The sequence below is a fragment of the Gossypium raimondii genome, chromosome 6, assembly GCF_025698545.1.
Source record: "Gossypium raimondii isolate GPD5lz chromosome 6, ASM2569854v1, whole genome shotgun sequence".
In the NCBI taxonomy this organism is placed as follows: domain Eukaryota; kingdom Viridiplantae; phylum Streptophyta; class Magnoliopsida; order Malvales; family Malvaceae; genus Gossypium; species Gossypium raimondii.
Window position 1 is genome coordinate 25,321,211 of NC_068570.1, and position 12,877 is coordinate 25,334,087.

At 36.1% G+C, this 12,877-nt stretch overlaps 3 protein-coding genes across 11 annotated transcripts; all 3 read right to left on the reverse strand.

Moving 5' to 3' along the window:
* Positions 1-921: 921 nt before the first annotated feature.
* LOC105774859 (COP9 signalosome complex subunit 5b) lies at positions 922-2,728 on the reverse strand. 2 transcript variants are annotated; one of them, XR_001127577.2, is made up of 6 exons: positions 2,240-2,728; positions 1,846-2,127; positions 1,616-1,763; positions 1,472-1,545; positions 1,313-1,397; positions 922-1,237 (listed from the first exon to the last, which is right to left on the reverse strand). XR_001127577.2 is itself a non-coding variant. In XM_012597430.2 (6 exons), the coding sequence occupies exons 1-6, from the start codon at positions 2,618-2,620 to the stop codon at positions 1,193-1,195; spliced, it is 1,008 nt and encodes a 335-aa protein (XP_012452884.1). In that variant the 5' UTR covers positions 2,621-2,728; the 3' UTR covers positions 922-1,192. The 2 variants fall into 2 exon arrangements, 1 of the variants encoding a protein (XP_012452884.1); XM_012597430.2 differs by having other exon boundaries at positions 1,313-1,390.
* A 1,070-nt stretch (positions 2,729-3,798) lies between these two features.
* On the reverse strand, positions 3,799-6,318 carry LOC105773036 (uncharacterized). 3 transcript variants are annotated; one of them, XM_012594627.2, is made up of 4 exons: positions 6,030-6,305; positions 5,848-5,891; positions 4,635-5,654; positions 3,799-4,005 (listed from the first exon to the last, which is right to left on the reverse strand). In XM_012594627.2, the coding sequence occupies exons 3-4, from the start codon at positions 5,531-5,533 to the stop codon at positions 3,969-3,971; spliced, it is 936 nt and encodes a 311-aa protein (XP_012450081.1). In that variant the 5' UTR covers positions 5,534-5,654; positions 5,848-5,891; positions 6,030-6,305; the 3' UTR covers positions 3,799-3,968. The 3 variants fall into 3 exon arrangements, with proteins under 3 accessions (XP_012450081.1, XP_012450082.1, XP_012450080.1); XM_012594628.2 differs by lacking the exon at positions 5,848-5,891 and having other exon boundaries at positions 6,162-6,318; XM_012594626.2 differs by lacking the exon at positions 5,848-5,891.
* Positions 6,319-6,784: 466 nt separating this feature from the next.
* LOC105773034 (uncharacterized) lies at positions 6,785-12,553 on the reverse strand. Of its 6 annotated transcripts, none has more exons than XM_012594618.2 (11): positions 12,497-12,542; positions 11,956-12,139; positions 11,700-11,804; positions 11,328-11,483; positions 9,714-10,234; positions 9,493-9,603; positions 8,927-9,411; positions 8,041-8,209; positions 7,551-7,790; positions 7,328-7,462; positions 6,785-7,216 (listed from the first exon to the last, which is right to left on the reverse strand). In XM_012594618.2, exons 3-11 carry the CDS (start codon positions 11,791-11,793, stop codon positions 7,085-7,087), a joined length of 2,043 nt encoding a protein of 680 aa, XP_012450072.1. In that variant the 5' UTR covers positions 11,794-11,804; positions 11,956-12,139; positions 12,497-12,542; the 3' UTR covers positions 6,785-7,084. The 6 variants fall into 6 exon arrangements, with proteins under 6 accessions (XP_012450072.1, XP_012450070.1, XP_012450073.1 ...); XM_012594616.2 differs by having other exon boundaries at positions 11,956-12,143; positions 12,497-12,514; XM_012594619.2 differs by lacking the exon at positions 11,956-12,139 and having other exon boundaries at positions 12,497-12,553.
* Positions 12,554-12,877: the final 324 nt, after the last annotated feature.

The window sequence follows — 12,877 nt, forward strand, 5'->3', positions numbered from 1 at the left end:
AATTATCATAGAGATCTTTTACTAAAAGTTAAATTGTATTTTACTCTTTTATTTAAAAATCGATAAATTAGTTTCTATATATTAGATCAAATAGTAAATTAGTCTTTTGTTAAAAATTCATCCATTCCTACTATTAAAAATTAATTCCAGTACGTCAGCATGAAGTACACAATGCATGCCATATATCACTGTTTAGTTATTCTGTCATGCACATTAATTTTTAATAATATAAATGATGAAATTTTTAATTAAAATAACCAATTTATTTTTTTATCTAATATACAAAGATTAATTTATTTATTTTTTCAATAAATAAAATAAAATGAACTTATTTATTTTTTAATAGATACAATAAAATAGAATCTAACTCTACCCTCAAAGTTGGAAGGTAAGAAATAAAAGGAAAGAAGGGGGGGGGGTGATGATGGCAGTGCAGCAGATATGTTGTTAATAATATTAATACCCCACTTTATTCCCACTGCCACTTCCTTACAAAAGTACCACTGCAAAGCTTCTTCTTTTTCTTGGAACGCCCATTTCATTTGATTTGAGCCACTGAAATAAAGGAAAAGAAGAAAGATGCGAACACAGATTTTGAGGGAATATTTGCTACTAACATACATGTCATTGTCGTTCTTTTTATTGGCTTAAACTTTCCCCAAACAAACAAAAAGAAGAGAGTTAGTTTAGTATTTAGATTAATCAGCATGTTTGTTTTAGTAAAAACAAAACATATGTACTTCATTAGAAAAGAAAATTCAGATATCAGATTAAACATTAAAGTCAAATTCAGGTATTTAATTGAAAAAAAAAGAAAATTTAAATACAAAATTGAACATTGTGAACTCTTTGGTAGATGATGCGAGTACTTTTCACTTTTCTTTTTATTAAAGAAGTAAAATTGCAAGAAGAAATAATTGGTGGTTTGAAAAAAAATTCTAATTAAAAAGCATTAGCAAAGCACAGAAGAGTCAGAGAAATCAATTCTAAGATTTCAACATATTCATGAAACCTACTTAAGAAAAAAATAAAAAAAAAGTCCAAGAATGAAAAAGCTTAGTTCCAAGAAGACCACCACAACTAAGGATTTACAAAGCTATTCAGCCTGCAATCAATTTCCCTTTTTTCTTGTTAAAAATGGGTCTCTCAAGCTGTAATCATTTCATCTTTGGCTGATAGCCTCACCACACACCTATTTTGACTGTCTAACCGAGTTGAAAAGGATGTCTTTGATAACCTGATCATATATAACATAAAATTGAGAATCAATTTATGGCGTGCAATTTCTTTGAATCTGAAACAACTCAGTCACCTGTGACATTAAACCATGGGCTTGCTCTACTGTTATCTTTGAACTATCTCTCGTAATCTTACCAAGATGTGATTCTTCCTGGTATCTGACATTGTATATTTAGTCATTTGTCCTTGAAATAGATTGACAGAACGTAGAAATGACAAAGATAATACCGACCTTCTTTCGAGAGGTCCCCAGGGGACCAATACGAGAATGTGTCAAATGATTCTCTGCTTGCTCCAGCTTTTCAGCTGATGGAAATAAACAACAAAGTTGGTCACAATTTCATGTGCATATACTATGTGCACAAGAAAGAAATACCTAAATCTGAAAGTTGTCCAGCAACATAATCTCCATTGCCAAGAAGAGGTGAAGAAGAAAGGGTATTGACCCAGTACTTGTTCCATAACAAATCCAAGAGATGACAATCAAGAGAGGACTTGAAATAAGTGATATTCAAAGCATAATACTGCAAGAAAAAGACATAGTAAGTGAGAGGAGGAGCAGTCCTGGAAAAGAAAATTAAAAGTGAATGATTATATGATAACGACCTGTTTACAGTGGACGCCAAAGTCTTCGATTTTGTTGAGAGGAATGGTTTGGTACTCTGAGATGGGATCATCAGTAGGTTTATAACCTTCAGGGTATGTCCTGAAAGCACCAATGTCGACTTTTCCAGCAGAAACAGTCCTGGTTGGATCAATTACAACCGCCAGGAAAGGTTCCTGAAATTGCTGGTTAAGCATTTGGGTTGAAACATCGATTCCAGAGAGCCAGCAACCGTACCCTGGATGAGAATGGTACCATCCAACAACATTCTCTAATCGACCAGCCTATGAACCAACAGAAACCATTTTCATATGTAAGACAGACAACATGTTATCATGCATGTATGATTTTCATTGCAGGGTATGACTGACAACAAATGTAAAAAGAAAGGAGGACCTGCTTGTTGGTCTGGGAATAATCGACCATATACTCGTAGGCATCGGCCTGAGCATTGACCCTGGTTTCTGTGCCTTCAACAGGCAAAGCAAAGGCGTCCATGACAATGATGGCATCGCCACCGGTCTTGCCTTGCATGAGGCCCATGACCTCAATGGGGCCACCAGTGCGGGCGTGGATGACCATCTTGAGGAGAGCGAGGGCGGAGATCTTAACGCGTTTGAAAAAGTGGGGATCATTGCCCCAAGGCTTGGCTTTGAGGGACATGGCTTGAGCCACCTCGTCGTAGTAAAATATGAAGTCGGATGAAGGGTCAGGCGCTTCCACTGCTAGTATATTGTTCTCTAACTCCCATGTTTTCTGGGCTATTGCGGAATCCATTCTTCTGTACTTGCACTCGCACTCGCAACTTACTGACCCAAGGCCATTCCCATGCCCATGCTTTTTCTTATTCTATATATCAACCAACCTGAAAGAAAGGGATCGAAACTGTCGCCTGTTTTAGTCCCGTTATTATCGGTTGCCCCCAAAACTTTTGGTTTTTAATGGGCTTGGCCTTTTATGTTGTACTTGCTCCTAATTATTATTGATTGCATAATCAAAATCTGACGATGCGGTGCATACAAAAGCTTTGCTCAATGACTGAAAGAAACACAAATTACCAGCAACATTGCATTTTCAGACAAAAATTTTATGTTCGGCCCTAAAAAGATTAGTTTTCGTTAATAGACTTTCTAAAAAAATATGAATATGTATCATGTTTCATCTTTAAAAATTGGACATGGAGGATGCGTTTTCATATACTTGGCCATGTCCATTGCTTCACCTACAATATCCGGCAGCAATAACAACTTAATCAAGCCTAATATTTAGGCATCAGCAATTGGTATCACATCTTTATTTACTACACGAGTGGGAATGAAATAAACCATAACAGTCAAATAAATCAGTAAAGTTTTGGTCAAATTGAACAGATCATCAATTTTCAAATTGATTGGTCTGACCAGTTTATCTCATTTAATCAAATAAATCATTAAAAAAATCATAGAATAAAAAATATTAGAAAATAAAAATAATCGATTTTAACCCAATTCAAATAGTTTCAAATAGTTCATTATTCAAGTTCAATACTCGAATAATTCCAATCTAATTGATCGATCCAACTTAAAAGACACTACAAACCATATAATAAAAATTGGCATCTACAAAACTTATTTCTAATGATAGGGAGCCAAAGGAAACAATTTTTATATCCATTTGTGGCTCACATATCTTACAAGTGTTTAGTTTTTCTTCCTAACATCTTCCACTTAAGTATAACAAACATTTAAATAAAGAAGCATTCTTAGACCATATGTGAGAGTTTTTTTTTTTTTTTTTTTGAGCCAAAGAAGAAGAAAAAAAAAGTATCTACAAATGGAAAATCGTAAGAGAAATGTGGATACCAAACACCATGTAACAACAAAAAGTCATTTTCAGGCATATTAATATAACAGTATGACTGTATGAGAAATAAAAAACTATGATGGCGACTTCTCACCTGGCAATTATCAACCATATACGAATAATTTAACTTTAAATTCCATTTCTTTGAAATTCAAATCTAACCACAACCATAAGAAGTTCAATCATATATTCTTTTCACATGTTTTCAAATCTAAAACTATCTGCTGGCCCTGCACCAATGTGTCTAATTTGCTTTCCACTTCTACACGATTAACGCTTCGCTTCAATTGTCATAAAAGCGGGAGCGACGTCTTGGTGAACTGTAAAATCATGAAAAACCAGAAATTAAACTTTCGAGGAAAATAAAATCATGAAACTAGATACTGAGGTTGCGTAATCCTAACAAGCTAGGCATGTCAACATAACAACTGCGTTGCGTCGACTTCTATAGCTTTCACTGCTCACTTTTACTCATGGACGATGATGTTGAAGAAGAAAGAAATCTACAACATATAATGTGGACCTATCGCTCAGTAGCCAACAGCAATGATGCATGAAAAATCAAGCTAGTTTACATAGCATGCAGCTACACCATGCACAATTACGAAGCTGAAACAAATTCTATCATTTATGGTACTAGTTGCATCACAAATTTGTTTCATTCCGAACTTCTCTTTAGATACCATGGCTAACCACAGAAGCTGTTCTAATGCAGGCCAAATATCATTAATTATCTAAAAAACTGTCTTTATGATTATCTTCAGGGAGACCAATGATTTCACATATAACTGTCTAGGCAGAAATCCAATAAATACCACGGCCTATGCAACGCTTTTCGACATCTGCGGCTAATGTAACGCATTTTCTTATGTGATGCTCATGAAAAACTTTAGTTAGGAAGACAATAAGTAAAGCTAGAGGTGAATAGAACAAAGAAAACATTACTGACCTCCGGTAGCCAAAGCTACCTCGGGAGGGGGCACTTCTGCTTACAAACTCATCATCAGTCTCATCTACTCTATATTCTGCATATTCTACAGAAGCCACTGAACCCTCATCAGAATTTGACGAAGCATAACTAGATCGACGATTTCCCCTTCTAGAATCGGTCACTCTTGGTCTCCTTCTATTTCTAGAAATCCTCAAGTTATCAAACACCTGATATAAAATACAAGAGGTCCACCAGTTGCCCTCACCGGGGAAGTCATCAAACTCATCTCCAGATTCATCTTCACCATATTCAATTACATAGTCCCCAAGAACCACCCCACGTGGGACTTCTGAATGTATAGTGCTCAAAACATCTATTATCTCAGAGGACTGCTGAAGATTTTCCCAATCAAGCTGCCGAGCAGGATCGATTCTCGAAGGACGTGCATGGGGATGCTCTAATTGAGCATGCTTCTGTAGGTCTGAGTAGGTGCCTGCGAATGAGCACTGCTCCGCCTCACAAAAACGCTTCTTCTTATCTAGAAGTAGACGAGCCTTATCAACAACAAACCATCCGGTGACTTCCCCTCTACATAAGGGGCAAGCAGGCTTGCAGTCGTCTTCAGATACTGTTAGCTGAATGCTTGTTGTTGTAGAAATTGTATGAGATGTTGAAGGGCATGACATCCCATTCGCATTTTTGAATCGATCCAAACAATTTGAATGCAAGTGGTCTGTGTCACAAACAAAAGGACGGCAACCTTTCTCGTAAGATGTGCATTGGAGGAGTACACCATTGTGGGGGACATCCAAACATATCGGGCAAATCACATCATCCCAATTGGTATTCACCACAACACCCTCCATGTAAGAAGTAGGGGATTGGAGGTTTCTTTCATAAAAAGGTTTGAACGCCATAGAGACACAGTTTGCAAGATAATCTACAAGCACATGGCACTCACCTTCCTTGTATGACAACAATCAACCAACAATAGCTTCAAAGCATCAAACAAGTACAATCAACTTGCCAACTAAAATGCTGCATATCGTAGAAGAAAACTGTAAGTTGAATTCATAGGGGTAGAAAATCTAAATGCCACAAAACAAACGCATCATAGCAATCAAGGGATTTTAAGTTGTGGATTAAGTTTATAAGCTTAAAAACAATCAACTTAATCGGATGCCTGCAATAGTATGTAAATGATCTCCTAACAGAGTGATGAAGTCATTACCCAGATTAAAACTGTAGATGGTTATTGTTTCTATTGCTCGTAAACTGAAAATAAAAAAGCAAATAAAATTGTTTAACTTTGATGCCATAATTCTATTCGCTCTAATATGAGATCATGAAAATGATTTACAAAATGGGGGGGGGGGGGGGGACTAAAGAAAACAATCAGAATAAGCTTCGTACCTAAACTGTAACCAAAGTCTGAATTGGGTATTGGGAAAAAGGAGTCGTTCATAAAGAAACGAACAAATATGGGTAGAGAAGGTGAAACTTGGAAGGAAAATCAACCAAATTTAAAGCTGTTTATTTACTTACCATATCCAAAGAAGAAAGAGAGGAGTGATTAAAATTGGGGGGAGTTACTTTAATAGATGTGCGCCGGCGTGTGTGTTGTCAAATTTCCATTTGTGAAAGCAAAGGAAAAAAGGAAGGCGAAGGAGTAAGGAATACGATGTAATTAAAATATGAGGGAACTTACTGCTTGGAATACATACATACGTACGTATACATGCATAGGTTTCCATTTGAATCAATCACTTGAATTTTCTTTGGTTGACCAGCAGAGAAGGATCAACCCGACCTGCTTGCACTGCAACTTGCAATTGTTTACTTAAAATCAACTTCCATGTTTGAAACCAATACGCAAACTCCAAATCAATCATATAAGCTGCTGCCAGCCATCTCTTCTAGTTTTAGTTTTACACATGTTTTGTTTTTTGACTGGTTGCGGGGTTAATTAATCTTTTTCTTTTTAAATAGAGTTCAACCAAATCTGTGAAATTAATGAGAAATTTTAGAATAACTAAATTAAAAATTTCAAGGGAATATTAAATTTTCCAAAATTTTTGAGAAAACCATGGCCCGTTTGCCCCTGAGCAGTCGTTCTGCTCAGTTAAAGAAAAAATAATAAAACAACTCAGATCACAACCGACCACCGATTAAAATTAATTGGTTCCATTTCTTGCAAGGAGATATAAGCCAAGACGTGCAGCACATTTTTCACACGTTTCTTCCAAGTCCTTGTCCTAACTTATATGTAAAGAATCAAATCACACATGAAATTATTTGGTCAGACATGGAATAGGTAGGTATTAGATTAGCCGCATAAAAGGAAATCTCTCCATTGTCCACATTGGTCTTGAATACTACAGGAACTCCTCTCTAACAAAGTTGGAGCTTTAAAAGCTGCCCAAGTATGTGTTTTAAGTGTGTATGAGTCTTTGACCACACTTTGGCAACTATTGCTGCTCCTCCACTATTCGGGTCACGATGCCCACAGCAACCGTTCTTCCTAATGTCCTAAGAAACACCCTTCCAAGGACTTTGCATTTCGAAAACTCTTCCACGCAAACCGCTTCCTGCAAAATCACCTGAAAGAAGAAAACACGCTCCGAGGTCAATCCGGATTTTATTGTATTTATCAGGCAAATAACTAAAATAAACCAGCAACTAGCAACAACAATATCATCCTCCTGACTTGCCTCAACAACTGCACTCTGCTTAGCAAGAATGCAGCGGGGTGCTTTCTTCACAACTTTCCCAGTCTTTGAATCAAGTAACAATGATATCCTTGCAACTCTTGCAGCCTCCTTTGCATGGTGTATGTGAAACTCCAACTACTTATTCCATTCAAATTATTAGATTGTTAAAAATAAACAAAATTATTAATAACAGAAAGCTATAAAATTTACAGACGAAACTTGCCTGAGAACCAATTAAAATTGGAGTTGCACCGTCCAAAACAAGCACCTTCAACTCCAAATGTTTTGCAAATGCAATTGGAAAATCAGGATGACATAACACACCACCAGCCATCACATGGTTTCCGTCTATTCCATTCAGGCTGACAGCTATATTATCTCCAGCCCTTCCAATTGGGCAAGCTTCGGAATCACGCTCCAATGAACGCACAGTTGCTATAGTTGCAGATGGCATAACTAAAACCTACAGCCACATACACATACATTGAGTTTATGGTTAAAGATGATATGCAAGTTATTCGATTGAAACTAGAAATCCATATAATTGGTAACCAACCAAAATGAGAAGCTTGAACAGGTAAACATCAATCAGATAAAGGAAGCAAGGACCAAGACAGGAAAACAAATTCAAATAACATTAGCAGCTATTTTAATAGGAGGTAGCATGTAATCTCCAGAAACTGAAAACCTCAATCACCAAGAAAATGGCATACCTTTGATCCGCTTCTTACAGCTCCAGCCTCCAACTTGCCACATGCAGACACCTGCCCTTGTGAAGGTGACTTTATAACATCACATATAGGCATAATTAGAGGCTTTGAAAACTCCCTAGTAGGAGGTTGGAAGGAATCAATCGCGTCTAACAGATTGGGTCCAAGATACCTGCATTAAATTACCTTAGTTAATTCAACAAAATGTGTCAAGGGGAAGTCAGGAAGAATCTTTTGACATTTTTACAGAGAGGCAGTTGCTTCTAAGTTATGATAAATTTAATTACATAATTAGCAGTGAGATGCACAACATACGTATATATCTTACGTAATGAACATCAGAAAACAATGCTGTGTTGTAGTATAATATGAACACTTAGAGTTGTTTTAACCTAAATGAGAGTGTTAGTCACTGAACCAAAGTTGCCTTTCAATAAGATCAGGGCAACAGACACAAAAGATCAAATTGTATTTTCAAAGCAACAATACTTGACAAGCTGACTCTCTTCATAGTCAACTAAAAATATTTACAATATTAGGGGCCAGTGCTAGACCAATTAGCTCCAGTGTCAAGTGCGTATCTGAGTTTTGACAGTAGTGACCTGATTACTTGATTAATGCACAAAGGGCAGCCCATATCTTCTACATTGTGAGATTAAAAATAAGATAGTAGGCCATCACAAATTGAGGATAACAGGAATTGATGCAGACAAATTCAACTATATACTCAGAGGCAATAGCTATATTTATCAAGACAGATACATCCAATGACAGAAGGTTGTGCTTAGCTATAAATTGTAATTCAGAATTTGACAAATGCAACTTGAGCAGCCAACTAATATAATCTCCAAAAGTATAGTAACTTCACATACATGAAAGAGAAACTCACCAGAATAGTCGAAAATCCGAAGGTGCAGACACTAAGTTCTGGTTTTCAACAGCACTCAATGGAATCCAAGAGACAGAGGAATCCTTAAAGCCACAAGAACGGAGAAATGCCCCAAGCTGTGATATTATCAAATCAAACCTTTCCTTAGAATAATCTACAGCATCCATTTTGTTAACAGCAACTATAAGTTGATCAACGCCAAAACTTCGGATGAGTTGTGCATGCTCCCTAGTCTGCCCCTTGGTGCCATCCATACCAGCTTCAAATGAACCAATAGAAGCATCTATTACAAGAATTGAAGCATCAGCTTGTGTTGCCCCAGTTATCATGTTTGGAACAAAGTCTTTGTGCCCTGGGGAGTCAAGGACAACAACATGATATCTTTTTGAATCAAAATAAGCCACAGCCACAGTCATAGTAATTCCCCTTTCTCTTTCTTCAGCACTTTCATCCAATGCCCAAGCATAAGCAAAGGATCCTTTTCCCTGAATGAATATAAGTGCAAAAATAATCAGATTATGGACATGTGTTCACATAACACAAACAGAAAATAGTCCTGAGATAACCTGTAATTTGGCCTCCTTTTCATATTTGTGCATTTCTTTTTGGGATATTCTTCCCAAAAGGTGAAGCAGTCTACCAGAGAGCGTCGATTTTCCCGAATCCACATGCCCAACCTAAGAGATGTGAAGAGTTAAGTAATTAAATTGTGTTAAATATATATTTTTTTAAAATAGAAGAAAATAAAACCTAAAATTTTCGGACCCAAACTCAATATGTAACTTACAATTGCAAGATTTAGTTGAGTCAGTGACTGTTCTGCTTTTTCAGGGAGCATCCACTTTTCAGGTTTATACTGTGCCCGTGAAATTGCTCTTCCAGGGTTTGCATCATTGGAGTGCCCGGATTTAGCAGCAAAAGAAATATTTTCCAGATTACTGGTGAGACTATTTGCCTCACCTCCGTTCCTTGAAGAGCTGCTATCATCCACCATAACATTTCTTTCTTTTGGCATCAATGACAAAGAGCTTTTCCCGCTAGATCGCAGATTAACTGCAACACTGCTTTCATCCACATGACCAAGCCAACCTTCTTGCACTGAAGCAGAACAGTTATCTGAAGTTCTGGAACCTGCTGGTGGACCAACTTCTATATTCTTCAAAATATTAATCTCATCTAATCTATTGTGCTTGCCTTTTTCTGTTGACTGATTTGAACTATCTGATCTCATAGAACTTACTTTAACAGCTTCATCCCTCCCAACCACAGTCGAGGAAACTCTGGAAGATTTTAAGTCAAAAATATTGGCTGCAAGTGAATGAAAGCATGGAAATAAGATACGACAAAACTTCCACTTCGTACAACTAAAAGTTTATCCACAAGTCTCATTCGCTCTAGATCTATTTTAAAGGCTCAGAACTGTAATGCATAGAGGTACACTCTTAGAACCCTCAGAAACAAAAATGTACTACATAAAATAAAATGAGCAACTATTTAAAATGTAAAGTTGAATTTGCATATGTATTCCAAGATGCAGAGTGATATAACCAAAGTGCAACACGAAGATATCATGTGATGCGCTGTACCTTACTCCAAGAATTCATACTAAAACTAAAACTGTGTAGAGCACAAAAGAAATGGTTCAGAACAATGATAAAACAATCTTCTAGTTCCTTTAACACCTAGATATGCAACAATTAGGGAATAATTTCATCTGGAGAAGAAATTGTTAATTCATGTAAAATTAGCGTACAAATAACAGAATAATATATTGAGCACTGGAAGCAGCATCCAACAGAATAATCCAGGAATTTTAACAAAAAAATGTTTCTATTGTTTTCGAAATAAGTATTCTCAAATTAAAGTAAAACTAGCAATAGATCTACGCCCTGTTTCAACATATGTCAAGACCTATATTGATACAAATGGATAGGACTGTAGGAGAACTATAAGCTTTATGGGATTTCATGAAATGGTTCTAGGTTATTCCCAAATGGGTGGAATTTATTGCCCTATTTCACAACAAAATCATCATTCTGTTCCCAAGTGTATTAAACATCCGATGCAGCAGTGATGCAAAAAGAGACTTGGCCATAGTAGGTACACCAGAATATTTGCATATGCCATTCATTACAGGAAGAAGATCTAATCTATAAAAGGTACCATTGATGTAAAAAAGAAACCTATAGAATATAGATGGTTAATTTTACATGGGACAACCACACACCTGCAAGCTATCTACTTGATAACATTCTAAAGAAAACAGAACCCTGGAGATAAAGAAAAACAATAGAGATAAAGAACAATCTTCTCATATTGAATAAGAAGAAGAGTAGCTCATTCTCCAATATTAAATGATATAAATAGAATCATCAATAGGTTAAGGGCAATTACAACAAACCTGTTCTCTTCTTATCATAGATGGAGTTATTGAGCAAAGGACCATGAAGAACCCCACAAATATCACATGATGACATGGTTTCATCATTATCATATGTACAAATGGAGCAACGCCACACACTGTGTTTGATTGTTTCTTTTTGGGGAGGTGTTTCTGCTGTTTTATGAAACAGATAGCATTCAGTTGGTAAGCAGAAAGATACATGCATAAGAGCTGTCAACCAGTTTACTCCCTATCAAATTGAGCTAATCATCTTTCAGAGCCTTTAGAGAAAGGTAGAGCAAACCAACAAGAAAAAACAAGATGACCTGATTGGTTTCTGATCACAAAGTTGAGATATAGCAAGAAAAAAAGGAAAAAAAATCCACTCACCATTTTCATTTACTTCATATCCGTAGTCATATTCGTCGTAGTTATCATCATAATCATCATCATAATCAAGTCCATAGTTAACTTTTCGAGGCATAGTTCTAGCACCTAAAAAACAATCAGATGTTTTAATCAAAGATGGAACAAGTTGAGAAACAGAAGTTTAAGCCAAGAAAAGAGTCACGTATGCTTTACTAATTGCAGGAATTCACGGGGAACTCAAATCAAACTTTAATTGATAATAAGGTTAAAGACTTACGAGCCCAGGTAGTGACCTTAACCTAAAAATGAAAACGTTGATAACTGCAAATAGCCATACTAGAAAGAGCTTGATTCCGATACGAAGTTTAGTTTCTCTCCCACATCAATGAAACAGCAACCCAAAATCCTTCAGTTAAACAAGCATATACATTCTTGCACTTGCGTTTTGCCCCAACTAAAAGCTTCCTTCAATTAAAAGTAAAGTAAAAACTAAAAAAAAAAAAAAACTACAGATTCAAACTATCTGACTTAGGTGAGGAGTGAGGTTAAGATTTTTAAAGTTAAAATTAAAAAAAAAAAAACTAAACAGATTTTTTTTGTTAGTGTAGGTTTTCTGAGCAATCAAACAAGGTTGAGAATGAGTTATGAAAAATCAATCTGCAAGCATTAATGATGTTTTTGGAAGAATCGCAATCGATTACAGTTTTCTTGGAATTTAACCCCAATATTATAATAGTCTGATACTACTGTTTTCATTTAACTTAGCTTAACACTTTTGTAGGAAAAAAAAAAGAAGAAAAAAGAAGCAAAGAAAGTACCCGAGTGAGGCCGAGGGTGAGGATGATGAAGATGGAGAATGCCTCTTCTTGTTCCTTTCTCCTCTTATTTTTATTTGTTGGGCTGAATCATTTTTGTAGCCCAAAACGTTTTTTTTGCCAAGTATAAGGGAAGAGCCTACTCCAAATGGGCCGGGCCGGCGACATGTCTCTCTCTTTAATAGTAATCTTTTGTGTTAATATATATACATTTTGAACTTCACCACTTGTTTCTAATTTGTACCTAAGTTTTTTTAGCATTTGAATTTTAATTCTGTCATTGGTAGTATTTAGCAAACTATCTACTATTTGCGTATAATTACTTATGATTACACAGATGGTATGTTAGGGTAATTGGTGGGTTTCACTAAATTGGGTGTAATA

What these genes read in the sequence shown, in the direction of transcription:
- LOC105774859 (XM_012597430.2), bottom strand. Translation starts at nt 2,620, where the DNA reads ATGGATTCCGCAATAGCCCAGAAAACATGGGAGTTAGAGAACAATATA. An exon ending in TTGGCGTCCACTGTAAACAG is followed by an intron (nt 1,764 to 1,845) that starts GTCGTTATCATA and finishes TTTTTCTTGCAG; the next exon opens with TATTATGCTTTGAATATCAC. An exon ending in CCCATGGTTTAATGTCACAG is followed by an intron (nt 1,238 to 1,312) that starts GTGACTGAGTTG and finishes ATATATGATCAG; the next exon opens with GTTATCAAAGACATCCTTTT.
- LOC105773036 (XM_012594628.2), bottom strand. Translation starts at nt 5,533, where the DNA reads ATGGCGTTCAAACCTTTTTATGAAAGAAACCTCCAATCCCCTACTTCT. An exon ending in GGTAGCTTTGGCTACCGGAG is followed by an intron (nt 4,006 to 4,634) that starts GTCAGTAATGTT and finishes ATGATTTTACAG; the next exon opens with TTCACCAAGACGTCGCTCCC.
- LOC105773034 (XM_012594619.2), bottom strand. Translation starts at nt 11,793, where the DNA reads ATGCCTCGAAAAGTTAACTATGGACTTGATTATGATGATGATTATGAT. An exon ending in CAATTTTAATTGGTTCTCAG is followed by an intron (nt 7,463 to 7,550) that starts GCAAGTTTCGTC and finishes TGGAATAAGTAG; the next exon opens with TTGGAGTTTCACATACACCA. An exon ending in AGCAGAGTGCAGTTGTTGAG is followed by an intron (nt 7,217 to 7,327) that starts GCAAGTCAGGAG and finishes TTCTTCTTTCAG; the next exon opens with GTGATTTTGCAGGAAGCGGT.